We start from the raw sequence: 27,036 nt of genomic DNA on the forward strand, positions 1-27,036 counted from the left end.
AAAGAAGAAAAATGAATCTTCTGCAGAACAATCCCTTTAGCAGCAGGCAATTTTTTGTAACCCTGTCCCAGAAATGGACAAGGATTGCTGAAATTAGCTGAGGCAAGGCAGCAAAACAGAATGATTAGCAGTATTTTGGAGTATTTCTTGAGGAAAAGGTCAAAGAGAAACAGATGGAAAAAATGCAAGCATGTTCTTCCTGGGCAGATGGTCTCTTTCCCCCTCTCTTTTACTTGTTGAATCAGATAATATCTCTAATTGTAGCCGTTTTCTCCCATCTTATTTGCACTATTGCCACTGTAGGCAATACAGTTAGGGGAAATGTAGCAGTTAGGATGCTGCCCTGTACATCAAAACAACTCAGATCCAAGGCTTCACGTGACCATACAGCTTACAGAGTGATTTTTTTTGGGCTAGTTCTTCTTTCACAGCCTAACCTACCTCAAAAGGTTAATATTGAATAAAACCATGGGGAACTCTCCATGCAAACTGTCCTGAACTTCCCAAGAAAAGGTGATCAGTAAAATAAATAGCAATTGCATTTAAACTTATATACTATCCCATAGTACTTTACAGCAGTCTGTTTACGAGATAAGCATTATTTGCACATTGCCCCCAACAATCTGGGTCCTCACTTTACTGACCTCAGAAAGATGGAAAAGTGGTCAACCTTGAGCCCCATCAGGATCAAACTCCAGGCTGTGGGCAGAGCTGCACCACCAGGGTTCCAATAAACAAACACATTTTTTTTAAAAAAATGAAGATTTAGGTCTCACATGAATATTAGTTCCTCATGGTGTATTTAGTGATAAACTGAATTGCCAAGGTGATGGGTGAACACAAAATATCTGGAAGGAAGTGTTTGGAAAACCTATCTCTAAACATTGCAATTTCTCTTAGAAATAATCAATGTTCAACAGACCCACGTATATTTAAACCCCTTTTAAATGTAAAGAATCTGTTGAATATTGCTCTTTTTTCTATGAGATAGTGGGATTAAATGTTAAGACTATTTGGTTTTTAATTTACACCTTGCTTGATGCACAGGAGATGTGGAAATTGGATTGCAAGAACGAAATGGACAGCTGGAAGTGGATATTATTCAAGCCCGAGGATTGACCGCAAAGCCTGGCTCTAAAACCCTTCCAGGTACTATATTTCAATCTCAGTTCTTTCGTCCTTTTAATAAACTGTTGTTTCCTCACTGTTGTTACAAAATGCTGGACAATAGCTGCATTCCTGTTTTTGTTAGCAGAAACTGCTTGATTCTAGAAAGGATAATCAGTAAGGATGGGTGGTTTTATAGCAATTTATTCTCTGTACAGTGCAGCTAAATATTTTAGTGATAGCTGAATGATTTGAAGTCGTTCTATGAGAAATTTTAGACATGGATAAACACTTTTAGAGATGTTTAAAGTGAAATCCACAGCTTTTGAAAAGTTGCAATCCATTCTACGATAGCCCCAGAGACCCAAGAAAGTCTAGATTAAGGCTTGAAATCTTTTGCCAATATTCTATTTTAGCCAGCTAGTCTTTTCCTGCCAATCCCCTCCCAAAAATGCCCCTTCCCCTTTCCTTACCATTGTGCAGGGTATAACCTGGGGATTAATCTGAGAAGACATTGATTGGCCAACTTTGCCAGTGACAATTTACCCAAACAATTCCTGGATTTGCAGTGATGTTCCTAAGCATTCAAGAAAAGATATGGCTGGAATAGGCAGGGATATTAGCTACTCCACTAGCTAATGTGACTACATGGAGTAAGCAATCTATTTGGGCACTTCTTTGCTGGCAAAAGGGATGAGGAAAGGTATGAGTAAGGGAAGATCAAACCATTTTGTTATTCTCCTTATATGGTACTTCCCACATTTTTGCATTTCTGTTTCAAGGCATTGAGGAATATTATTGCAAGATGATGCACCATGAGCAAGAACAGTCCACCAACTGTTAAAACCTAGCAAGAACTGTTGGTTGGTATCATCTCATTGGTTAATTTTATTATAAAGTCTCCTATAGAGATAAAAAGGTCCATGTAAGATAGTGAGAAAAATTCTTCCAATCATTCTAAGAATTGAGCTTTTCATTATGATTGCAAACTGTCTCTGTAGCTATAAAGAAATCAAGCCAACTATCGCTATGGGAAATTGTGTGTGTGTGTTTGTGTGTGTGTGTGTGTGTGTGTGTGTGTGTGTAAAGATTTCCCTCACACACACTAGGGGGTAGTGGTCATCTCCATTTCAAAGCCGAAGAGCCAGTGCTGTCCGAAGACGTCTCCGTGGTCATGTGGCTGGCATGACTAAATGCCAAAGGCGTATGGAACGCTGTTACCTTCCCACCAAAGGTTGTCCCTATTTTTCTACTTACATTTTTTACGGGCTTTCAAACTGCTAGGTTGTGTTCTGTCTGCGCCCCTGAGCTGGGCCCCCTGCCAGAAAGTGACTTGGAAAGTGAGGGGAAGGGCTGTCAGGACTTACCCCGGGAGCACCGGCTTCCCTGGCTCAGCTCCAGGAGCCAGAGGCAGGCCAGGTGGAGGAGATAATGAGGCCTCCGTCCCCTGACTCTTCCCCCCCCCAGGCCACGCCTCCAGACCCAGCTGATGTCAATCAGGCCTGGTTGGACCCTAGGTTTTGTAGGCAGGAGAAGTGAGAACAACAGAAGTAGGGATGGGGCAGGCCTAGGAAGTGCTGAGTCATGGAGCTACACCCCACAGGATATAAAACCAGCAAGAGCTGCTGTGCCTCTTCGTAGCAGGCAAATCAACTGCTTAACTAAGAGCTAAATACTGTTTGTTCCTGGGTGACTCATCGGTGTCGAGGGAGATAACAGAGACACTTGGCAGACGCTCGCTAGTTTGCTGCCAGAGCTGATAGTGCCGGCTAATTAAGCCATCGCTCGGATGGAGGCGAGGGGGGACAGAACAGGTTGGCAGAAGCTGGGACAAGTAACAGGAGCTCACCAGGTTACATGGCACTAGGGATTTGAACTGCTGAACTTCCGACCTTTTGATTGACAAGTTCAGCGTCTTAGCCACTGAGCCGCATCCCATATATATGTATGTATGTATGTATGTATGTATGTATGTATATATGTATTTGTTTTCTGAGATTTTCGCGAGTGTTTGTATGTAGGTCTTTGGTTATTCGGGTTTTCTCCCGCGTAAAGTTGGAAGTGTCTTGGCGACGTTTCGACGAAGTCTCATTCGTCATCCTCAGGCTTCAGCTTCGTGCTTCTGGGAGCAAGAAGCACAAAGCTGAAGCCTGAAGATGACGAAACGTCGAAACGTCGCCAAGACACTTCCAACTTTACGCGGGAGAAAACCTGAATAACCAAAGACCTACGTATATATGTATATATCAGTGGTGGGTTTCAAAAAAAATTACTACTGGTTCTGTGGGTGAAGCTTGGTGGGCGTGGCTTGGTGGCCATGGCAGGGGAAGGATACTGTAAAATCTCTATTCCCTCCCCAATCCAGGGGAAGGTTACTGCAAAATCCCCATTTTCTCCCAATCAGCTGGGACTTGGGAGGCAGAGAATAGATGGGGACAGGGCCAGTCAGAATTTTTACTACCGGTTTTCCAAACTACTCAAAATTTCTGCTACCAGTTCTCCAGAACTGGTCAGAACCTGCTGAAACCCATCTCTGATATATATATATAATTTATATCTACTGACAAAGAAATAAAGGGAGACTAATATAGATCTATTTCAAGCTATTTTGCTCTCATCAGATAGCCATACTCTTCTGGGATTCAAACCTATCTATCTATCTATCTATCTATCTATCTATCTATCTATCTATCTATCTATCTATCTATCTGCATGTCTACTAGTAGCCTCTGTGTGTGTGTGTGTGTGTGTGTGTGTTTAAAGGTTCCCCTCACACATATGTGCGTGTGTGTATATATATATATATACACGGTGGCTCAGGGGTTAGGATGTTATGTCCTCCTCGCCTCCGTCCGAACAATGGCTTAATTAGCCAGCATCTGCCAAGAGCCCTCGTTAGCTGCCAAGACGCTGGTGAGTCACAACCTTCAGCTCTAGTCAATCCGTGGATTTGCCTGATACAAAGAGACACACCAGCTCTTGCTGCCTTTTATATCCTGTGGGGTGTGGCTCCATGACTCAGCACTTCCTAGGCCTGCCCCTCCCCTGCTTCTGTTGTTCCCTTCTCTCTTGCCTACGAAACCTGGGATTGAGCCAAGCCTGATTGCTGTCCGCTGGGTCTGCAGGCGTGGCCTGGGAGGGGGAAAGAGTCAGGGTAAGGAAGTCTCGTTATCTCTTTCACTTGGCCTGCTTCTGGCTCCTGGAGCTGATCCAGGGAGGCCGGTGCTTCCAAGGTAAGTCCTGACGGCCCTTGCCCCTCACTGTCCAAGTCACTTTCTGGCAGCAGGCCCGGCTCCAAGGCACTTTCGGGCATGGGGCCTGGTTCGGGGGTGGGAGCCACAACATAGGACATTGAGCTTGTCAATCGAAAGATTGGCAGCTCAGTGGTTTGAATCCCTAGTGCTGCCGTGTAACGGGGTGAGCTCCCGTTACTTGTCCCAGCTTCTGCCCCAACCTAGCAGTTTTGAAAGCACGTAAAAATGCAAGTAGAAAAAATAGGGACCACCTTGGTGGGAAGGTAACAGCGTTCCGTGCGCCTTTGGCATTGAGTCATGCCGGCCACATGCCACAGAGACATCTTCAGACAGCGCTGGCTCTTCTGCTTTGAAACGGAGATGAGCACCGCCCCCTAGAGTCGGCAACGATTAGCATATATGTGCGAGGGGAACCTTTACCTTCATATATATATATATAAGCTAATATATATATATATGTGTGTGTGCTAATATATACACACACACACACACACACACATATATATGATCACTGCATGAGGAGTTGTATTTTGCACCAACTGCAACTTCCGAGTTGCCTTCACAGGAGGCAGGCAGCTTAACTGACAGATGAGTCACTGTTTTCTGCACTTCCTGGTCCAAGAAAATTTGCAACTGACAGAGCAACCAGAGCTGGCTGAAAGTTCCCTGGCCACAGATCCCAACTTGCTGCTCTACTGAAGCTGGGAAACCAGAAGAACCCTCAGTTTGTACATTAACTTCTTCAGATAAACACAATTCCACCAAGAGTAATAAATGAAGCAAATTGTTCTGTTTCCCTTCCCCCAATACTCCCAGCAAAGAGTCCGTCAGAGGCCTTCCTTTTTTTCCCCTTTTATTTACATAGATACATGTCCTGGCCACGTCTACCCACGGGCCTGCCAAGTTTCTGGAGATAACGAGGAAATTATAGATAAGGCCAGAATTACTCACGAATATATTCTTCCCTCCATTGAAATAGTTAGCTCGCGCCAATTCATTAGCTCGCGCCAACTCATTACTTTGTCCAAGACAAAAAACCAGGAAGTCCCGCCTCCTATTTATAGTCTCTGCAGATGTCACTGCATGACAATTATGACTTGGCTTTGTCCCAACTCTTCCGCTGCTGCGCACGGCGATTACGTCTACGTGACCTTGCATCGCTCCAAAACTGTTCTTGGGGCGTTGCCAAATCAGAAGGAGGCTCCATGGAATCAGGCTGTGCCGGCCCTCCCTCCCTTTGAGTGGGTGCCAGGGAGGGAAAGGGCACAAGAGAAGCAGGGCTGGCCAGGTCTTCTGCCTCACTTTCTGAATCATCCGAGTCCAGGAGTCCGGGTCCAGGAACCTGGGTCACAACACTATCCCTCACCGCAGGGCCCTTCCCCCGGGGCTGACGATCGGGATGCGGTCGGGCTGGGTTCTGCTCATGGAAGGCCTGCACCAGGTCAGGGCATGAACGCCGGAGGCATCTACCCAGGAGAAATCAGTCCCGTATCCCTTCCACGCGATCAAATATTGGAAACGACCCTTCAGCCAGCGGAGTCTCGTGACGCTGTGGACTTCAGATTCCTCCGATCCGCCTCGGCGACAGTGACGGTGCTGTTGGGCACCGAAGGGGACTCGGTGTGGCCTCAGGAACCAGAAGGGACCGTGAAAACGGGGTGGATCCGCATGGATCGTGGCAGGGTCAGTCGGTAGGCTACCGGGTTGATGACTGCCTCGACAGGGAACGGGCCGATGAATCGGTGGTCCAACTTCTTTACCGGGCGGTCGGACGGGAGGTGTTTGGTGGAGAGCCACACCGGTCTCCAACTGCCAGCGGGGGCGTTGCCCGTCGGGAGCGGTCGGCGGACCGTTTGTAATCCTCCTTTGCCCGATTCAGCTGCTGACGTACCAACTGTTGGACCGCATGCAATTCCGTCAGGAAGGTCTGCGTTTCGGGAACAGGAGAGTCCGGTGGTGCCAGAGGAAGAGCGCGGATGGTACCCCACATTGGCAAAGAACGGGTCATCTGAGTAGAGGTGTGCTGAGAGTTGTTAAAAGCAAACTCCGCCAGGGACAGGTAGTCGCCCAGTTGTCCTGTTGCTGGTTGATGAAGCAACGGAGATACTGTTCCAGTATACCGATGACCTTCTCTGTACCCCGCCGGTCTCCGGATGGTGCGATGACGACAGACACACCTGCACCTCCAACGCGCCATCAGGCTCTTCCAGAAGCGGGCTGTGAACTGAACTCCGCGGTCTGAAACCACCCTGTCCGGTAGACCATGGAGGCGGAAGATGTGCTGCAGAAAGAGACGGGCGTTTTGCGGCTGTGGGCAGTCCGCGGCATGGGATGAAGTGTGCCATCTTGGTGAGCATGTCCACCACCACCAGCACCGTGGTGAACCCAGAGGACGGCGGCAGGTCTGTCAGGAAGTCCATAGAGATCGCCCCAGGGTCTGTCGGGTGTCGGCAAGGGCTGGAGGAGCCGGGAGGGGCCCCGTGGCGGTCTTGGCTTGCCGGCACGGTACGCAGGATGTCACGTAGGCATGTATATCATGCCGCACTCGGGGCCACCAAAAGGTCCGTGTCACCAGGTGGAGGGTCTTGAAGAACCCAAAATGTCCTGCTGCAGGGTTGTCGTGGCACTGGGTCATGACGAGGGCTCGGAGTGGTCCTGTGGGCACATATAATCGCCCCCGAAACTTGAGTAAGTCCTCCTCCAAGGTCCAAGGAGACGTGGGGCCCACCTCCGCTCTCCTTTGCTGCGACCAGGCGCCCTGGCGCTGCGCCTCTCGCACCTGGGCCCGCAAGTCCACTGGCTCCTGTGCTGCGGCCAAGGCTTCTGCCGGCAGCACTGTCCGTGGAGGAAGGGGGTCCTTGGCGCAGAGGTACTCTGGCTTGCGGGACAGGGCATCCGCCCTCCGGTTGTGACCACTGGGAATGTAGGTCACGCGGAAGTTGAACCGGCAAAACAACGACCACCGGATCTGCCGCTGGTTCAACTTCCGAGCTGTGGTGAGGTGCTCGAGATTCCGATGGTCCGCTCGACCTCCACCTGATGTCGGGCCCTCCAGATGGTGTCGCCAAGCCTCGAATGCAGCCTTGATAGCCAGCAACTCTTTTCCCAGATAGTGTAGTTGCGCCGGAAGGATTGAGTTTCCGGAGTAGTAAGCGCAGGAAAAGTGTGCCACCATTCGCCGGAGCCTGTAGCAGCACCGCTCCCAGAGCCACATTGACGCGCCCGCTTCCACCACAAAAGGCCGGAGCGGGTCGGGATGCCTCAGGACGGGTTCTGTGACGAAGGCTTTCTTGAGGGCTGTGAATGCTTCTTGCTGCGGGGACCCCACCGAATGCAACCTTCTTCCTGAGGAGCTGGGTAAGTGGAGCTGTCAGTGTGGCAAAGCCCGGATGAAGGTCCGGTAGTAGTTGGCGGCCCAGCAAGCGCTGAACATCCTTCACCCGACGAGGGGCTTCCCAGCTACACAAAGCTTCTACTTTACATGGGTCCATGGCTATGCCCTCGGGCGAGATGATATGCCCGAGGAATTCTATGGAAGTCCGGAAGAAGATGCATTTCTCCAGCTTCGCATTGAGTTGTTGCTCCCGCAAGCGTTGCAGAACCAGACCGACGTGTCGAAGGTGGCTTTCCCTGGACCGGGAGTAAATCAGGATGTCGTCCAGGTAGATAACCACGAACCGATCCAACATGTCTCGGAACACGTCGTTCATGAAGTGCTGGAAAACGGCGGGAGCGTTGGTCAACCCAAATGGCATGACAGTGTATTCGTAGTGTCCGTATCGGGTGCCGAATGCCGTCTTCCATTCGTCTCCTTCTCGCATCCGCACCAGGTTGTAGGCCCCCCGGAGATCGAGCTTGGTGAAGATCGTGGCCTCCGCAACCTCTCCAGTAGCTCCGGGATGAGCGGCAGGGGTAGCGATTCCGCACCGTAATGGCGTTAGCCGCGGTAATCACAGCATAGGCGCAAGTCCCTGTCTTCTTCTTCACAAGAGGACCGGGGCCGAGAGAGGGACTTTGAAGGCGGATGAACCTCGGGCCAGGTTTTTGTCCAGGAAGTCCCTGAGGGCGCCAACTCGGCTCCGACATGGAATACAGGCGCCCCACAGGCAGTGGTGCGTTGGGCAGAAGGTCCACGGGCAATCGAGGGGCCGATGCGGGGTAGTCGGTCCGCCTCCTTCTCGCTGAACACGCCGGGCGAAGTCCGCCAGCTCAGGAGGCAAGGTGATGGCAGCGGTGGGGACGTTCTGGCCGGCACAGGTGTGGCGGATGTGATCGACGCACTGCAGACTCGGGAAAGAGATGGTGTTCCGCGACCAGGCCACCTGAGGATCGTGGGTCCAAGCCAGGCCAACCCAAGGACCAAGGAAAATGAAGGTCCGCCGTGACATAAAACTGGATCGCCTCCTCATGGTCCCCAATAGCCAGGCGCAAAGGCTGGGTGGCAATTTAATGGGGCCGGACACCAGTTCTCGCCCATCAATTGTCTCTACCCGCATCGGAGGGTCCACCGGAACCACGGGGACCGCAAACTGGGTCACAAAGGCCTGATCCATAAAGTTTGTTGTGGCCCCTGAGTCCACCAGCGCATGCGCCTGGAGCCCGTCCGACTGGTTCCCCAACCATATCCGTGTGTCCAGAATCAGATGCCGAGGGGGCCCAGAGTCTACTTCCGCAACGGCCAGTGGGGCTTAGTACGTGCCCGACCTAGGGTTTCCCGAGGTCGGGCCTGCTCCGCTTCGATTGGTCACGCTGTGATTCGGGACCGGCGTGCGTGCCCCCCTTCGCTTTCTGGGGCAAGAAGCAGCGAAGTGGCCGGGCTCCCCACAGTACAGGCACAATCCCCCTTGGCGCCTCCGGTTCCGCTCCTGGGCTGTCAGGCGAGATCTGGCCGCTCCCAACTCCATGGGCTCTTCCGCAGCGGTTACAAAACGTGGGGCGACCCTGGGTGCTGGTGGTGTAGGAAGTGGGGGCACAGATGTCGACGGCGGGTCCCGGGGTGCGACGGACGGTCGCCGCTGCAGACGGGCATCGAGGCGGAGACAAAGGGCACCAAGTTGTCGAGGGTCCGCGGCGCCCACGCTGGCCAGCTCGCCTTGCAATTCCTCTGAGAGTCCCTCCTGAACGCGCCCACCAGCGCTGCATCATTCCAGTCAGAGTCCTGGCACAAAAGACGAAATTCGCGATGTACTCCTGCAGGGCGTTTCCTTGACTGAGTTCCTTAAGGCGCCTGGTTGCCGTCAGCATTCGAACGGGTCCTCATACATGGTGCGAGGTGCTGCCAAAACGCTGTTGGTCCGCCAGCAGGGGCTGTCCTGGAGCAAGAGGGCGTGGCCCATCGAGCAGCCGAGCCGGAAAGAAGGTTAATCACGAAGGCCACCTTAGCCCGGTCGTCTGGGAAATCCTCTGGCCTCATAGCCATGTAGAGCTGGGACTGGCCCAAGAAGGTCGGGAACATCTCAGGCTGCCCAGAAAACTTATCCGCACGGTTATCGGGCACTGCGGCGAGGAGGAGGAGTGGGAGGATGCGGGGGGGCTGCAGGCACATTCCTGGCAGCAAGTTGGCCTGCCAAGTGAGCCACTTGCTGCTGGAGCTGTTGATTAGCTGCTTGTAGCTGCTCTAACTGCTGCTGTACCTGCTGCTGGTCCATCTTTGGTGGAAGATGTTTTAGTCAGGTCTTGGACAAAATGTTCTGTTTCCTTCCCCAATACTCCCAGCAAAGAGTCCGTCAGAGGCCTTCCTTTTTTCCTTTTATTTACATAGATACATGTCCTGGCCACGTCTACCCACGGGCCTGCCAAGTTTCTGGAGATAACGAGGAAATTATAGATAAGGCCAGAATTACTCACGAATATATTCTTCCCTCCATTGAAATAGTTAGCTCGCGCCAATTCATTAGCTCGTGCCAACTCATTACTTTGTCCAAGACAAAAAACCAGGAAGTCCCGCCTCCTATTTATAGTCTCTGCAGATGTCACTGCATGACAATTATGACTTGGCTTTGTCCCAACTCTTCCGCTGCTGCGCACGGCGATTACGTCTACGTGACCTTGCATCGCTCCAAAACTGTTCTTGGGGCGTTGCCAAATCAGAAGGAGGCTCCATGGAATCAGGCTGTGCCGGCCCCTCCCCCTCCCTTTGAGTGGGTGCCAGGGAGGGAAAGGGCTCAAGAGAAGCAGGGCTGGCCAGGTCTTCTCCCTCACTTTCTGAATCATCCGAGTCCAGGAGTCCGGGTCCAGGAACCTGGGTCACAACACAAATGGGGCCCAGAACGCATTTGTATAAATCAGAGGTCTTCAAAAATGGCAGCTTTAAGACTTGTGGACTTCAACTCCCAAAACTCCCAGAGAATTCTGGGTGTTGAAGTCCACAAGTCTTAAAGCTGCCAAGTTTGAAGACCTCTGAAATAAATAGTAACATTGTCTTAATTCAGTTTCAGTCTGCTCACCCTCCTCCAATCCTCACAACCTTCAGGCACTAGATCAGAGAGCAGCCATCAAAGCAAAGTACAAACTGAAATCTTGAAGTGAAGCTCAGCTTCAGCTGAGTTTCTTGTTAGCAATGCAGAAATGGTTTGCCACTGCCTTTTTCTAAAATATATCTTGACTTTTCAGCCTAGCTTACAGCCTTGGTATTTCCTTTTGAGATTCAAGTCATAGTCAGGTTTGATCTTGCACAGATCCGTTAAGCTAACTATCACCGTTTGCTGAGACACACAAGCGAAGAAACCTTTTTGAAAACTTCTTAAAAATAAAGCCAGTAACTATACAGGAAACTCTTGCCACAAAACAACTTCCTGCCTGTGAAAAAAGCCACATGAGCTTCATGGTGGATTTAAAAAAAGGGAAAAAAAGGCTTTGAACTTACCCTGAGTCACATGCTTTTCTTCCAGCGGCATACATCAAAGCCTATCTCCTAGAAAATGGAGTTTGCATTGCAAAGAAGAAAACTAAAGTGGCTCGCAAATCTTTAGACCCCCTGTACAATCAAGTGCTACTTTTCCCAGAGAGCCCGCAAGGCAAAGTTCTCCAGGTAAGGTGCAATTTGTTCACTTTATTTATATTCCCCCTTTCCATTATAATTGCTTTCAAGACACAATCAAAACTAGATAAAATAACATTATGATCAAAACTCTTGTGGGAAGAAATATCCATCTGGTTCAGTTCCAATCCGGGAGGAAGAGTGGAAATAAAAATGGAGGCTGATTGGATGAAGCAGAAACACCAAGCACACGTGATTCTGGGCAGCTGACAAAATATGGAATTGAGAGTGAGGGTTTTTTATACCTTCTCTGGGCTTTGCACTTGAGCTTCCTGTTCCTGTGCAAGAACATGTCTTCTATTGATTGTTGTCAGATTCCTATGGGATCATGTAAGGGTCATAGCTGGCTCTGTAGGCAAAAAAGGCAATGCAAATCCTAGGTGTTTGTCTGAGCTCCCAGGTCTGGTTGAAGTTTGGACTGCTCTGAGGGTGATGCAATTCTTATTGTGGCTTAATGGCTTTTGACGTGTTTTGGCTGTTGGGTGAGGGTATTTGCTTATGAATAGAGCTATCTAGATACTTTGCCTTCTTTCAATGAGCTCTTTATCTCTTAGGTACTGACATCTTCTGTGGGCTATTAAGAAAAAGCAGGGCCTGCTTTCTGCCTCTAAAAAAACATGTTTCCCCATTTCTCATTTCGGGAAATATAATATTTTGCCTTTTTTAATATTCTTCGAAATATTTCATTCTTCTAGAAGAGGGGTAGGTGCTGACTTTCTACACCCTTTAAAGGAAATGAAAAGCATACCAGTGAAGGGGTGGGGAGGCAGGGAAGCAGGTACCAAAATCTAATTAAGGAATAAGACAGTTTAACCCTCAAAAGCCCAATGAAATGTGTTGGCTTGCTGGCAAAACGTCATTAAACTGCACACCAGGGTGCTGCACCAGTCAGAAAGTAACTCCAGTGTTTTTGCACATCAGCAAATCAGTTTCTTTCTGGCTCTTCTGCAGAGTGAAACTAGTATTTTCCTGCTGCAATGTTGTGCCTTTTTGAAATGGTGTAGCAGGGCGCTCTTCCCATATCCTTCCTTCTGCCTGCAGAGGTCCTGCTATTCTGAGAACTTTGCACTTCCACTTAATAATACAACCAAAAGAAGCAGAGGTAAATTTCATCAAAGTTTTCTGTTTCGCTTTCTCTTCAGCAGGGAGGAAAACAAATCTTATAATCACAGGCTGCTTCCTGCCACTCCTGTGAAAACATTGCTGAGGGGAAAAAATTATTGCTACAGGATTCTGAGCAGCAACCTTAGAAGTACTTGAAATCAAAGCTACATTTCCCTCCTTTTGCAAAGAATTTCTGAAGCTATCTCTGGCATTCCTGACAAATATGCTCCCAGCTTCTTTGTTTATTTTATTTGGTGTATATTGCTAACAATATGGCCATTTTCACCCGCCCCAGACTCCTAGAAAGCTTCTGTAGCCTCGGGAGAGTGAAAAATGGGCCTTTCAGTCCCACCAGAAGTTGGGAAATGGGCTGTTTCCGGCCTCTGGAGGGCCTCCGGAGGGGTGGGGAAGGCCGTTTTTGCCCTCCTCAGGCTCCTAGAAAGCCTCAAGAACCTTGGCAGAGTGAAAAATGGCTTACTGGGCCCACCGTGCCATCATGTGCAAAAAGTGGGGGGGACCATGGGGGGTTGCACGCACATTGAATTATGGATGTGGGCACATGCACACGCAACTCCCCTGCGGTCCCCCTGCTTGGCACGCAATGGCAAAAAGGTTAGCCATCACTGCCCTATAGTATGAAGCCATGTACTATACATAAATCATATAACCAATACTTGAATTGCCTTCAGAAAAAAAACTCAATGACGAGGGAAGTCATATACTTCCCATAATCACTGCAAAATTCTGGGGCCAGCTGGACTTTCTAAACACTATTCAAAGGCACAACCCAGCCCTATAGTTAAGGATGGTGGAGGTATAATCAAATCAGTAACAGTTACTAGCCTGAAAACATATTGAATATTTATAGTCCATTTATTTATAATATTTATGAATGACTCAGTCCTCAAAGATTCTAGGTGGTATACAAAATGTAATCTTCAAAAACATTGTTTAGTGTAGCTGATGGAAGGATAAATCTCTACCAGCTGCCTTGAGTAATTCATATGCCTTTAAAAGGGGAGGAATATAATAGTGAACCATTCCCCACTGCTTTCCATAATTAGGAATTGTTCCTTTTCTCAACTGTACCGTAATTTGTTTTTCTGGTTGTAATAGAAAATGACAAAAAGTGGAAGGAACCATAGCTCAATATGTAGCCACTTTCATGCAGGAGGTCTTCAATATGTTGTAATTAGAGAAAAAATAGGTCAGATAGTAGGAGATAATGAGACCCCAGCTAGCTATTATAAGTAAGAGTAAACAATATTGAGGTTAGGAGGATCGAATAATATAATGTAGATTAAAAGAGATGTCTATATTCCTATAGCTGGGCTGTTAGAAACAGTCTGCCCTAATGCTATGTCGAAATTAGAAATGTGAGATTATGCAACAGGTTTTTCCATCTTGACAATACTGGAAACACCTGGTGCCAACCTCCTCTGATATCATACTTCCTTCAAGTTTTTCCTTTGATGTTGATTAGATCACAGTGTGTGACAATACTTTGTCAAAAGAAAAAATCCCATGTTAAAAATCTCTTAGCATCCATCATTAGTGCTCCTGAATCCAACTCAACCCCATCCTTTTGTTCCCAAGGTGATCGCCTGGGAAACTACGGGCATGGAACAAACACTTCATGGGTGTTGCTCGGGTCCTCTTGGAAGAACTGGATTTGTCCACTCTGGCAGTTGGTTGGTATGCTTTTCCCAACCTCTTCAATGGTGGATCCTACTACTGCTCCTCCTGCGCCAGTCCTCACAGCTTTCCTGAGAGTACAGTAGGACCTTGTTGTGACAGATCTTAATAAGCAAGGAAGTACTAAGGGTACTGATTCTATTTTAAGATCATGATCTCAAGGTTTTGTTTGCCAGTCACCTGGCTTGAGCCTGGACAATGCCTCCTTAGCGCTCGGACGGAACGCTCTGCAAGGCCATTCGACGAGGGTGGAAAGGTGCAGAGAGGGCATGTCGGATGCCTTCCTCTGCCAGGTACTCTTCAAACTGGGCTGCCGTGAATTGGGGCCCATTGTCGGACACCAGAGTGTCCGGCAACCCGTGAGTTGCGAATAGGTTGCGAGGGTTGCGATTACTGCTTCGGCTGTGGTGGACTTCATAGTATGATCTCCAACCATTTGGAAAATGCGCCCACCACCACTAGGAACGTTTGGCGTGAAAGGCCAGCAAAGTCAATGTGGATTCTTGACCAAGGCCCTTGGGGCTTTTCCCATTCTCTGACTGGGGCTGTTGGGGGTAGAGGTCTGGACTCTTGGCAAGCTTGGCATTTCCCTACCCTCTCGGCAATCTCTGCGACCATGAGTGGCCACCATACATAGCTTCTAGCTAACCCCTTCATCCTTACGATGCCTGGGTGACCTCGTGGAGGAGGTCCAATACCTTGCCCTTAACTTAGCAGGAATTATCACACGATCACCCCATAACAGGCACCCCTTGAGCCGAGAGCTCATCACGCTTTCTTAACAAATTCTTTGAACGCTCGCTCGCAGCGGGCCACCCTCTGTACCCAACCGAGTACAGTCCTTAACACAATGTCCCGGTATGATGCCCGAGCCACTTTGATGTGACTGGGCCAGAGTCCAACGAGTCAATAAGGAGGATGGGTGTCCCGGAGTGGGGTCTTGATCGCCCCTGGCAGTGGGCATCGGCTCAACGCGCCTGCATGCCCCACTTCTTTCCGGTCGATGCTGCAGCTTGTATGAGTAAGCGGCTAAGAATATAGTCCATCGAGTCAAGCGTGGCGAAAGTGCCACAGGCGTTGGCGGTCGCCAGCCAGTAATCCTAGTAACGGTCTGTGGTCAGTCACGATTTCAAAATTCGCCCAAAGACATACTCATGGAATTTTTGACCCTGATACAATGGCTAATGCTTCTTTGTCTAATTGGCTGTAGTTCCTCTCTGGGGAGGACATCGTTCTAGAGTAGAACGCTATAGGGGCTTCTGTGCCGCTTTGAAGTCTATGGCTGAGTACAGCCCCACCCCATAAGGGGATGCATCGCAAACCAGCACTAGGGGTAGTGAGTCGTGATATTGGATGAGCAGGCTATCACTTGAGAGCAGGTTCTTTACTGCTTCAAAAGCCCTATTTTCTGACTTTCCCAAGACCAAACAGTATTTTTCCTAAGAGCCTATGCAGCGGTTCCAACGGTTGCTTTGTTCTTTAAAAGACCGCGTAAAATTAACCAATCCCAGGAATGCCTGCAGCTCTGCTTTGTTTTTGGGCGCTGGAGCCTTCCTAATTGCCTTAACCTTGCTCTCAGTAGGGTGAATTCTTTCTTGTCTATCCGGTAGCCCAAGAAATCGACGGATTCGACCCCTATCTGGCATTTATTTGTCTTGACTTTTAATCCAGCTGTCCGGAAAATGCTCAAGACCTTTCTTAAACGCTCCCCCAATTCCGCCATGTTTTCCCCTGAAATTAGGACATCATCGAAGTAGGGAACTACCCCTGGGAGCCCTTGCAGTAGTCGGTCCATCAGGTTTTGGAACAGCCCTGGTGCCACACTAACCCCAAATTGCAATCGGTGCACTTGAATGCCCCCTGTGCGTCACAATCGTTTGGCCTTCGGCTGTCGGGGCGCCTACTGGCAGTTGTTGGTAGGCTTGGGCCAAGTCTAACTTTGCAAAGACTTGCCCTTGCCCCAAAGAGTGCAATAGGTGTTGCACTACGGGAACCGGGTACGCTCTTTTCTGTAAGGCCTTGTTAAGCGCCGCCTTGTAGCCAGCGCAAATTCTAATTGACCCGTCCGGTTTGATGGGGGTGACGATTGGCGTCTCCCACTTTGCGTGGTCGACTGGCACCAAAATCCCCTGATTTATGAGCTTGTCAAGCTCCTTATCGATTTTTGGTTTTAGGGCAAAGGACTCTCCTCGCCTTAAGCCTAATGGGGCTACCTGGGGTCTAAGTTGAAGGAAATAGGGTCCCCTTGTACTTGCCCAGGCAGTCCTTGAAGACATCTTGAACTCGTTAAAGAGAATGTCTTTCAAATTGCAGTCACTTCTGTAGATGCCAGTCACTCCCATGCCCAGGGCACGAAACCAGTCTAGTCCCAACAGACTGGGCAGAGTTCCTTCGACGATCGTGATGGGCAGGGTCTTCTTGTGAGGGACCGACTGGACGGAGGTGGTCCTCGAACAGGATGCGATTCCCTGGTAGTCGTGGACTCGTAGTCGTTGTGCTTGCAGGTGGCGTCATGACGGACGGCAGCGATTTCGCCAAAGTGTCCCAGGACATGATGGTGATCGCTGATCCCGTGTCTACTTCAAGCCGGCACCGACTCTCTATTTTTGGCTTGGTGAAGATCTTCTTCCACTTTGGTCGAGGCGCGCCTATGACCACAGTTGTTTGGTTGAATCCGCGCTTTTTGTTTGAGCCAATCGCGGTCGCCTTGCCGATTCCGCGCCTGATTGGCCGATTTGAATTTTCGGCGGAAGGTTGGGCCGCCGACAAACTTGAGCTAGGTGCCCTTTCTTCCCACGCCGACATATCGCATCTTTAAATTTGCAGCGTTGGCGCTGGTGTTGACCCCGCAGCTTCCGCATTCATCTCGGTCCCTTTGTCGCGTTTCTCGCGGCAGACCCTTCCTCATCTTCACCGGATTCGGTCTGAACCTCCTCCTGGTGCACCGTTGCCTTCGCGCCGCCTTTTGTGGAACCGGTTTCTGTAGCGCCTCTGCCGCTTGGGATGACATTTCATGTGCTCTGGCTTCGCCCAGAGCGTTGGCCAGTGAGGTTGCTCTTTGCTAGCAACCGTCCGCAAAACGGATGTCTTTGACCTCGGATGAGTTGCTCGAGGAGCACCTCGCCCAGGTCACGGTATCCGCAGTCCTTGGACGCCTTCTTAGGGCGGCCATGTAGTCACCTATGGACTCGCCTCCATCTGCCTTCGCCTCCGAATTCAAACCGCCGCACGATTTGGACGGCGCAGCGAAGTGATTTCAGCAAAGTCTGTAAAGTTGGCCACGACACCGACTGCAACGGCGTTGGCTCTGCCAGGGCTTCCGCGATATCAATGACCTCCGACCGCAGTGGCTTAAGAAATAAGCCCTCTTCGGTTGTCTGGAACTCCGTGCAGTTCGTTGGCTTTAGAAACTTTCAAACGGGTCATATACGCCCCATTTCTCCTTAGCCGGGTCGAACGGTGCGGTGGAGTGTAACTGGCCATCTCGCTTTTCTGCCCTGATTTGCTGGGTCTGGCCCATCGTGCTTCAGGGTAGTGACAACAGCTCTTTAATATAGGGTGAACCCAGCAACAGGCTGGGGAAAACCTCTCCTTTATACAGTTCTGTTGAGGCTTCGTCCAATCAGCAACGTGTTGATTTCCGCTCAAATATTTAAAGGCACAACCCAGCCCTATAGTTAAGGATGGTGGAGGTATAATCAAATCAGTAACAGTTACTAGCCTGAAAACATATTGAATATTTATAGTCCATTTATTTATAATATTTATGAATGACTCAGTCCTCAAAGATTCTAGGTGGTATACAAAATGTAATCTTCAAAAACATTGTTTAGTGTAGCTGATGGAAGGATAAATCTCTACCAGCTGCCTTGAGTAATTCATATGCCTTTAAAAGGGGAGGAATATAATAGTGAACCATTCCCCACTGCTTTCCATAATTAGGAATTGTTCCTTTTCTCAACTGTACCGTAATTTGTTTTTCTGGTTGTAATAGAAAATGACAAAAAGTGGAAGGAACCATAGCTCAATATGTAGCCACTTTCATGCAGGAGGTCTTCAATATGTTGTAATTAGAGAAAAAATAGGTCAGATAGTAGGAGATAATGAGACCCCAGCTAGCTATTATAAGTAAGAGTAAACAATATTGAGGTTAGGAGGATCGAATAATATAATGTAGATTAAAAGAGATGTCTATATTCCTATAGCTGGGCTGTTAGAAACAGTCTGCCCTAATGCTATGTCGAAATTAGAAATGTGAGAGATTATGCAATAGGTTTTTTCCATCTTGACAATACTGGAAACACCTGGTGCCAACCTCCTCTGATATCATACTTCCTTCAAGTTTTTCCTTTTGATGTTGATTAGATCACAGTGTGTGACAATACTTTGTCAAAAGAAAAAAAAATCCCATGTTAAAAATCTCTTAGCATCCATCATTAGTGCTCCTGAATCCAACTCAACCCCCATCCTTTTTGTTCCCAAGGTGATCGTCTGGGGAAACTACGGGCGCATGGAACGCAAACACTTCATGGGTGTTGCTCGGGTCCTCTTGGAAGAACTGGATTTGTCCACTCTGGCAGTTGGTTGGTATAAGCTTTTCCCAACCTCTTCAATGGTGGATCCTACTACTGCTCCCCTCCTGCGCCAGTCCTCACAGCTTTCCCTGGAGAGTACAGTAGGACCTTGTTGTGACAGATCTTAATAAGCAAGGAAGTACTAAGGGTACTGATTCTATTTTTAAGATCATGATCTCAAGGTTTTGTTTGCCTGAACGCTGTCCTCAAGTGCATTGCATCTTCAATCAGTCCCTGGGGGAGTCTGAAGGTGAGGATAGCCAAGTAACCTTGATGAAATCAAAATGGAGGCCACTGACCTTTCTCCATCCAAGTAGGAGGAGCTGTGGGGCACAAGTCCTAATTATGAAATGATGCTGATAAGACACACTTTTCGGTTTTTCATTTATTCACTGTCATCTACACATCTTCAGATCAATGTAACATCTTGAAACGTTGCAGCCATTTATTTTCATTGGGGAAGATGTTCTTTTTTAATACTATTTTACAAATTTGAAAATAAAATGAACTTTGGCTATTCTTAATTATTCAAAGGAAACATCTGACCTAAATAACAGCAGTTTCAGGGAAACTTTATGGGGTTTGTAAATGTTCTTTTTCCTTTTAAAGAGTGGGGAGGAGGGAGAAAGAACTGCAACTATTTCTTAGAGCAAATTGCATTTAAGGTACAAGTACCATTGCTGTATTTTTTTAATATTGTGCCAAATTACCAGCAGTGTCTTCTACTACTATAGGACTTAGGTCAACAATACTGCTGAAGAATTATTTTGTGCGAAGAACTAGAAAAGATTCTAGGTCACTCAGTTGCAACACAGAACACAGCAAACCACTTAACTGGAACACTGCGCAAAAATTACAAATTGGAAAATTTGTAGAGATTAGATTTATTATTGTATTGTCAGTACAGAAAGACACACACCATACCTTACCTCAGCTTTTGCTGTGCTTCTTCTCGTTGTGTCTTCTTATTCCCATATTCTAGCCATGCTTTGGATTTTTAGTGCATATCTTTTGATGTAGAATAGGGTTTGGTTTCAAGGACAATAATTGATTCCACAATTGCAAGTAAAATTACAATATAAAGGTTTGCTTTATTTAACGGAAAGATACAAGAAGTTGACAATTCCATTTATCATCTGAGAGACATGTGCAAAGGTCTTGGGAAGCTACATTTAACAGAAGGAAATTTTATTTGATCTACCAGTGTTGAGAGGCAACCTGGGGAAAGAAGAGAACAGCTGGATTTTTCCAAAGTTCAGTTGCAGGAAGTAGTAAAGGCATTTTCACAAGTGACTCTAAAAGCATCATGAGGTCTTTGAAATTAGTTTTATTCATATGTGAATTATTATAATGCACTTTGAAACTAATGAGCGCAGGGAATAATTAAAATTGGCATTTTGGCTTTCTTGTAGCTTTGTATGCTTGTACATATAGCTAATCTATGAGTGAACATGCCCTACTCGTATTATATTCTTGATTCCTCCATGCATCATTATACAATTGAAGCAGCAAATAAGAATATGGCTTCTACTGTGCTAGATATACTGATCTACATCTAGCATAAAGAGAATGTTTATTTTTTAGCAGAGTTAGCTTTGAAACAGCTGAAGAGGTGGAACTATCACTAAAGGTTTGCAGATGTCACTTGTGAAAATGGTCTAGTTGTTGCAGATTATCTTTGGGAGAATTTAAAACTATAAGAATAATAATAATGTAAATATCTTAAATTAGCCAATAAAAAGGTTAGCTATATATACACATATATAATATACAGCTAGACAACAAATATCAATGGTTGGTGGTGGATAATTTAATCACTATCCTAGATTACCTGGACATTGTTCTAAATGAAGGCAGTAGAACTGCCTCTCCAATCTGGTCCTCATCAAGTATTTAGATTACATGGCCCTAAATTTCCAGCCAGCATGATGGATGTCCATATTTGGCTGGGAATTCTGGGATTTATACCCCAACACATCTAGAAGGTAACATTCATAAGACTGCATTAGAGGCAGCTGTTTTAAACGGTTTTTCATGCCAGGATTAGAAATTCTATCTAGATGCTATTATATATTCCTTTTAGTTTCTACTCTAATGATTGGTATGTTTTTCTGTTAGAATGGCAACAGTTGTCTTCATTTCACAATTCAAGATTCCAAACTATGTATTAATATTTTTGAGCCATCTGAAAATGGCTTCCTAACCTGTTATTACAGCAGAAAGTAGTAATCAGGTGGCACACAAAAAAAGCATGGCTAAAGCATGACTATAGGGATACCCATAGAATGAAATCTAGACAGTTGTATGTTATATGTAGCATTTTAATGGTTTGTAAAATAACAATCAAACATTGATCACAAAATCAATAGGTCTAGTATGAACTCTGCTAGGAATAATCTATTATAGATAATAGAATACAAGAATAATGTTAATTTTAAGCATTTACAATCATAAAACCTCCAGAGTTTCAGTCTGATTGTCTAAAATTATTTTATTTATGTGCTTTCCAGAGAATTTCTTTCAATATACATATCAGAGAATTTCTGTGTATAGACTGAAGGAAGGTAGTTGCAGTATAGACACTGGTCAAAGTATGTCATGACTGTTTAAGTTTATTTTTAAAAACCTTATACTTCAAGTTGCTATATATTCATATTTATGTATAATAATTATTAGGCAATATTGTACAATATCTGTATGAATTAGAATAGTTTAGGTTAGATTTAATAGTTGGTAGCCAATCTAACAGTCTTGTTGTTTAGAAGAACTGTAGGAAACTGATGCATTTCAGGATTGGGAACTGAAGGGCAGATGTTCATGTTTTATAAATTCAAAAGATGTTTTGGTTATTTAAACTTATAAATCTGATCATATTTTGTATGTTTTCTGCAATCAGCTGCCAATTTTTACAGCAAATTTAAATATCTTTTATTCTTCTATTCCCGGGATAATTATCAACAAAATAAAAAAGGCAACAAAAACTGCATCCGAAAAAAACCCAAGGATTCCACTAAGAGATTCTATTAAATATAGCAAAATAGAATAGAACATTAATATGATTAAAATTCACTTCTTAATAGATGAAAGCTCTGGGCTCAGAAAAAAGACTTTTGCATGCCTAGGGCAAAAACCATGGATAAAGTTGACTGGGACAAAGATGATGAAGTTTTCAGTAAGTTATCATCCTCTGAGAAATTCTGCCTAAAGCTATCTTGATTGAGAAGTATATATTATGGCGTATGATTTAATATATGTAAATGTACACCCTGCATTTGGAAATAGGCAATGAATATATTTCAAGTTAATATATATTTGTGGTTTAAATATTTATTTACTGTAATATATAGCTATCTGACTTGGAAGGTTACAAACAATAATTAATATGCAAACTTGTACAGGAAAGTACCAAAAGTAGTAGAATACCAGCTGCATTGAAATATTTCTGTTAATTCAAGCTCATTTCAGCATGGGCTTTACAATCAGGTTAAAAGCTGGTTCCAAGCCTGCTGAATAAATCACTGTTGTAAAATGAGATATAAATTGCTATTTGATCCAGAATGATTTCGAATACATTATTAAACCATATGCATAATGCACATAGTGATTGTTTTTAAATGAAGAATTGGAAATTGATTTATTGAAATTCAGGTTTTATGTCCTTTGTAAGCATGCAATTCCATTAATTGGTCTGTATACAAATTATTTACAAATTAACTGAAATTTGTTGAAATAGCAGGCAAGGTTGCTAACTCCTCTGTAAAGTTACGTCAGTGATAGTATTAAATAAAAATGGTGCAAGAGGGTAAACAACTTTTATAGTGCTCCTCCAAGTCATTTTATGTGCCTTGCATTTCATTCACACTCAGAGCAGGAGAACAAGAGTCACAAATTGTAGTTTTCACATTTTGGCCAAGTTCTCTGCATCCTCTAAAACAGGGGTCTCCAACCTTGGCAACTTTAAGACTTGTGAACTTCAACTCCCAGAGTTCCTCAGCCAGTAGTTGAAGTCCACAAGTCTTAAAGTTGCCAAGGTTGGAGACTCCTGCTCTAAAAGATAAACCAGCTGTACACCTGGATGGGTTAGAATTTACGAGCCTTACATCAAGGTAACAGGAAGGATCAAAAATATCAAGATGGCAGCCATGATCACCTAATAAAGTCCCAACATGAAGTCCTGGTGCATGTACTACAAGTCAAACAAGGGGAAAGGGGTACTTGTAACCTTTTAAATTTATGGAAATTATTTAGCCTCTTCTCATTCCTAGCATTCAGTCCAAAAGACTTCCCCTGAAGATGGATATATTATCGGAGCGGTATTATTAATAATTATTGACAAAACTATGTCATCAGAGAGAATTAGCAACGCTCATAGTTGCAAGAGTCAAGCAATTATCAAAAATAGTAAGGGAGGTATATAGATTTGATCTGAAACCAACACTTCCAACCCCTACATAAATGCAAATATACTTATCTACAAAAAAATTTTGTTCTTTTTTGGCACTGGAATTCAGTTACATTTTAGTTCCAATTTTTCTTCACCTGTATACATCTGATAAAAGATGAGCCATACTAGATGCTATTTAAAAAAAAAAACAGCCAAAGATGGTGTAGAAATTTGCGAGACTAAAGATGGGATTTCTCTTCCATCTTCCTAACTGTAGAAAAGGAGAAACTAAGATTTGTTAAGAGTGAAAAGATCTGTCCATAATAGTTTTCATGGCACAGGAGGTATCCAGATTCAGAACTGAAATCTGTTTTTGAAACATGAAAGTGAATCTGGGTTTCCAATGCCTGAGAGTGCCTAATTATTCTTTCTCAATAAGTAGAATTATTTTGAAGATGAGAGATAAAACAAAATACAGACTGTTCAACTCATAATTTCTAGCTCTGTGATGAGAGTTCCGAAGAAAATGAAAAGAACAAATCACGAATGGTTTTGCTGTATATATAACACCTTTTTAATGTTTCTAATACTGGATCTCTTATAAATGTACTGTTTAAAAAGTAGTCATAAATTAATGTATAGAATGAAATTCTGTAGATGTTGAGGCCGTAAGAATCTCAGTGTAAGCATGTGTAGTAGAAACCATCTTAGATAGCAGGTCAACTTTTTAATGAAATACATTCTAAGTTTATTACAGGCTGTTTAACACTGGAGAAATATGTTCTTTAAAAACAAAAAATGTATTTTTTTTACAGAGGCTGTATAATTTAATCTTTTTTTAACAGAAAATGTTTTATGTTCTTGGTATACATAATATTGTTTTTCTTGTCCATAGAAACATTTTAAAAACCTACTAGAAGTAAATGGGTTTGTCCCACTGAATTAAAACAGAACTTCAGCACAATAAGTTAACCTTGAAAAACTTTATCGATTTAGCGTTAGATACATATAATTAAACATTTTAATCTGGAAATGCAGAAATATGTAAATAGCTACCAGGAAATCTTCCTGTAGAAATTTCACTTGAAATTATAATTTAATATTATTAATATTGTGTAAGAATATTTGCAATTCTTTATTAAATCACTGCTAACAATCTTAAGAACCAAGCCTTTCTTGAAAGAATTCATGTAATTTGAAGCTGAGAAAAGAAAGAGATCTACTTTGCTAGTTGTCCTAATCCTATATCCTTATAAACAAAATAAGAGTCTTTTTATAATAAGTTTAAATAGTCTTACAAGCAATAATATATTATTATTATTTTGGTGTGTATTGATTGTGATGTGGAGATGGCAGTACATGGATATAATCTACAATGACAGATTTAATTCTTTGGGATTTCAACTCTGGAATAGCCATATTAATCATGGTCGTCCTTTAAGTGTGTGTTTTAGTAATGTTCTGCCAATGGTTTAATTCTCAATTTACTTGTGCAAGCCAATACTTTCACTGATCATCCCATTTCTGTAAATTGACTTTCATGATACAGGGTTCAATATAAAATTTACAGATGTGTCAGATTTTCTAATTTTGGGATCATTTAACATTTGTCATTGTTCTTCCAGGCTTTCCCACTGCCAAAATGTAAACTCTGAATTTCATAGTAGCACTGCCCCCTCTAATGGCCTCTTTGGCAAATATTCCTCACTGAAAGAAACAATTTGCAGTGCATTATTTTTCCTGGGCTATATTCTAATATTTCTAACATGACACCAGAGAAATACATGCACCTTTATAAACCGCAAGGATGAATCAATGGCCAAACCTGCACAAATGTATTGTTTGTGTGTCTTTTCACAAAATTGCAAATGATTTCTTGGAGGTTTTACCTAAGGCTTCTGCCAGATTCTACAGCTGTAGAATCTACTTTGTTAAGTAGCATCCAAAATGTGAAATAGCATCCAAAAAAACATCAGCCCAATTTACAAAATAAACATTATTCTGCTCCATCCAGTGCCAAACAAAAGTGCTGAAGTGCAATGAGAAGGGGGGGAAAATGAGCAGGCAAAATCCCATTGAAATATATTTTACTTTCTTGTGCAAAAATTTAGCTCAGGTAGCCCTTTTTTCTGGCAATCCAATGGAAAATTAAATACCTTTGTGCTGATTAATTTAATTACCAGCTACATTTAGTGTGCCAAATTAAAAATAGCTGTCAGGGAACAATTCCTCTGGGCCAGATCTGTTTTCTTACTTCCATCTGCCAAACACAAAGCTCAAACACAAAGGTACATTATTTTCCCTAGAGAAGTCCACCATTCTAATGCCAAAGCCTTCCCTGAAAAGTCACATTGTGTACTTGTGTTTCTCAACCTTGGCTACTTTAAGATGTGTAAATTTCAACTCCCTGAATTCCCAAGTCAGCATGACTATAGTAGTTAAATCATGAAATTCATCATCATAAAGTGATGGCTGCCAACATAGGAAGCTCTAAAAGAGGATTATATATATATTGAGACTATGAAACTGGTTACAATATCTGCTGCTAGCCTACTTCTAGAGACTAAACTGCTAAGAAACTAGAGTAAGTGGGAGGGGCAAATATTGTCTTCATATTGCATCTTTGTCACAATGGGAAACAGAATATAAAAGAATCCTTTTTTATAAGCATCATGGTGTAATGGATGAGAGGCATGATGGCCTAGTGGTAAGGATGCTCGCCTCCCACTCAGAAGGTTGAGACTTCAATAGTATGATTGCGTAGCCAAGGCTCCAAAATAATAACTCATATAGGTAAGCACCTTTGCTTCAAGTGAGGGTTGATTAAGTCCAGCCAGTTCTGCCCTGTACACAATAACTCTAGGTGTGAAGGTAGTCAAAATATACTGTGTAAAAGTATAGGAAAGAATGAGATCTTGGCAGTCAGCTAGACCTTATCTCCCTGCTCAAGGTAGGATATCTCATCTCCATTGCCATGCTTAGCTGGTGTTAGAATTTAATAACCAGCACATGAGAATTCCAGCAGTTTGAGTAAATAAATAGGTTTGTTTTGTTTTATTGCCAATTTGCAACTGCAGCACACAGCACAAGCTCTCCCCCAAAAGACCAGGGCACTAACATCTACTAATGAATACTATTAAAGTTTTACTTTAAGGTGCATGAATTTCCTGGTTGGAATTTTCTGTGGCAGATTGTTCTGCACACAGTCATAATGCTGTACATGTGGCAAAGTGTGATTTCACACATAGTGTCTGGCACCTTCATGTTGGATACTGTATTTTGTCTTTAAGGGAAGATTCTGGTATACTGTTTTCTTTGTTAATTTTATCTGGAAAATACACAATGGTTTGGTAATTTACAATTAAGTGTTAAGCTAAAGAAATTGTTGAAAGTAATAATAAAATAATAAAAATCTTCCTTCATTTTTTTAAAAAAACAACGAATCTGAGGCTTTTTATTGAATGCATGCTTTTTTTACCACATTGCATTGGAATTAAGAACATATTTTCCTTGTTCAGGAAAGAAATGAAGTAAAGAGAACATGCCCAATTTGCATCATACATATTAGGTTCGTTACTTATGAGGATTTGAAATATGCTCACATTGCTGATTCCATTTAGATTTAACTGTTGTAAAATGCATTTTTTGTATTGTAAATGCAAGTGTTGTATAATATCATTATAACCTTGGTATTAAGTCTGTCCAAAAAGACTTCTAACCCAGACTGTTATTGCTGCCATAATCCTAGACATTTTTCAGTTTTAAAAGGCATGTTTTCTTCAACATTTGTTGGAGGGAGGTAGGAGTGGGAAGTCTAACATATAAAACACAATAAGGGTTGGAATTAGGTAAGTGAGATATTAAATGAGATCAATTCAG

The 27,036-nt window shown here is 44.4% G+C and overlaps 1 protein-coding gene across 2 annotated transcripts in view; it reads left to right on the forward strand.

The window, feature by feature from the left end:
• Positions 1-26,468, forward strand: part of RIMS4 (regulating synaptic membrane exocytosis 4) — a 131,521-nt gene extending 105,053 nt beyond the window's left edge. For both annotated transcript variants that reach the window (XM_058178287.1, XM_058178288.1), the window contains exons 4-6: positions 1,048-1,149; positions 11,252-11,391; positions 18,683-26,468. In XM_058178287.1, the coding sequence (XP_058034270.1) occupies positions 1,048-1,149; positions 11,252-11,391; positions 18,683-18,901 (461 nt within the window). In that variant the 3' untranslated portion in view covers positions 18,902-26,468. The remainder of the gene's footprint in view (positions 1-1,047; positions 1,150-11,251; positions 11,392-18,682) is intronic.
• Positions 26,469-27,036: the final 568 nt, after the last annotated feature.

This window comes from Ahaetulla prasina, chromosome 3 (genome assembly GCF_028640845.1).
Source record: "Ahaetulla prasina isolate Xishuangbanna chromosome 3, ASM2864084v1, whole genome shotgun sequence".
Lineage (NCBI taxonomy): Eukaryota > Metazoa > Chordata > Lepidosauria > Squamata > Colubridae > Ahaetulla > Ahaetulla prasina.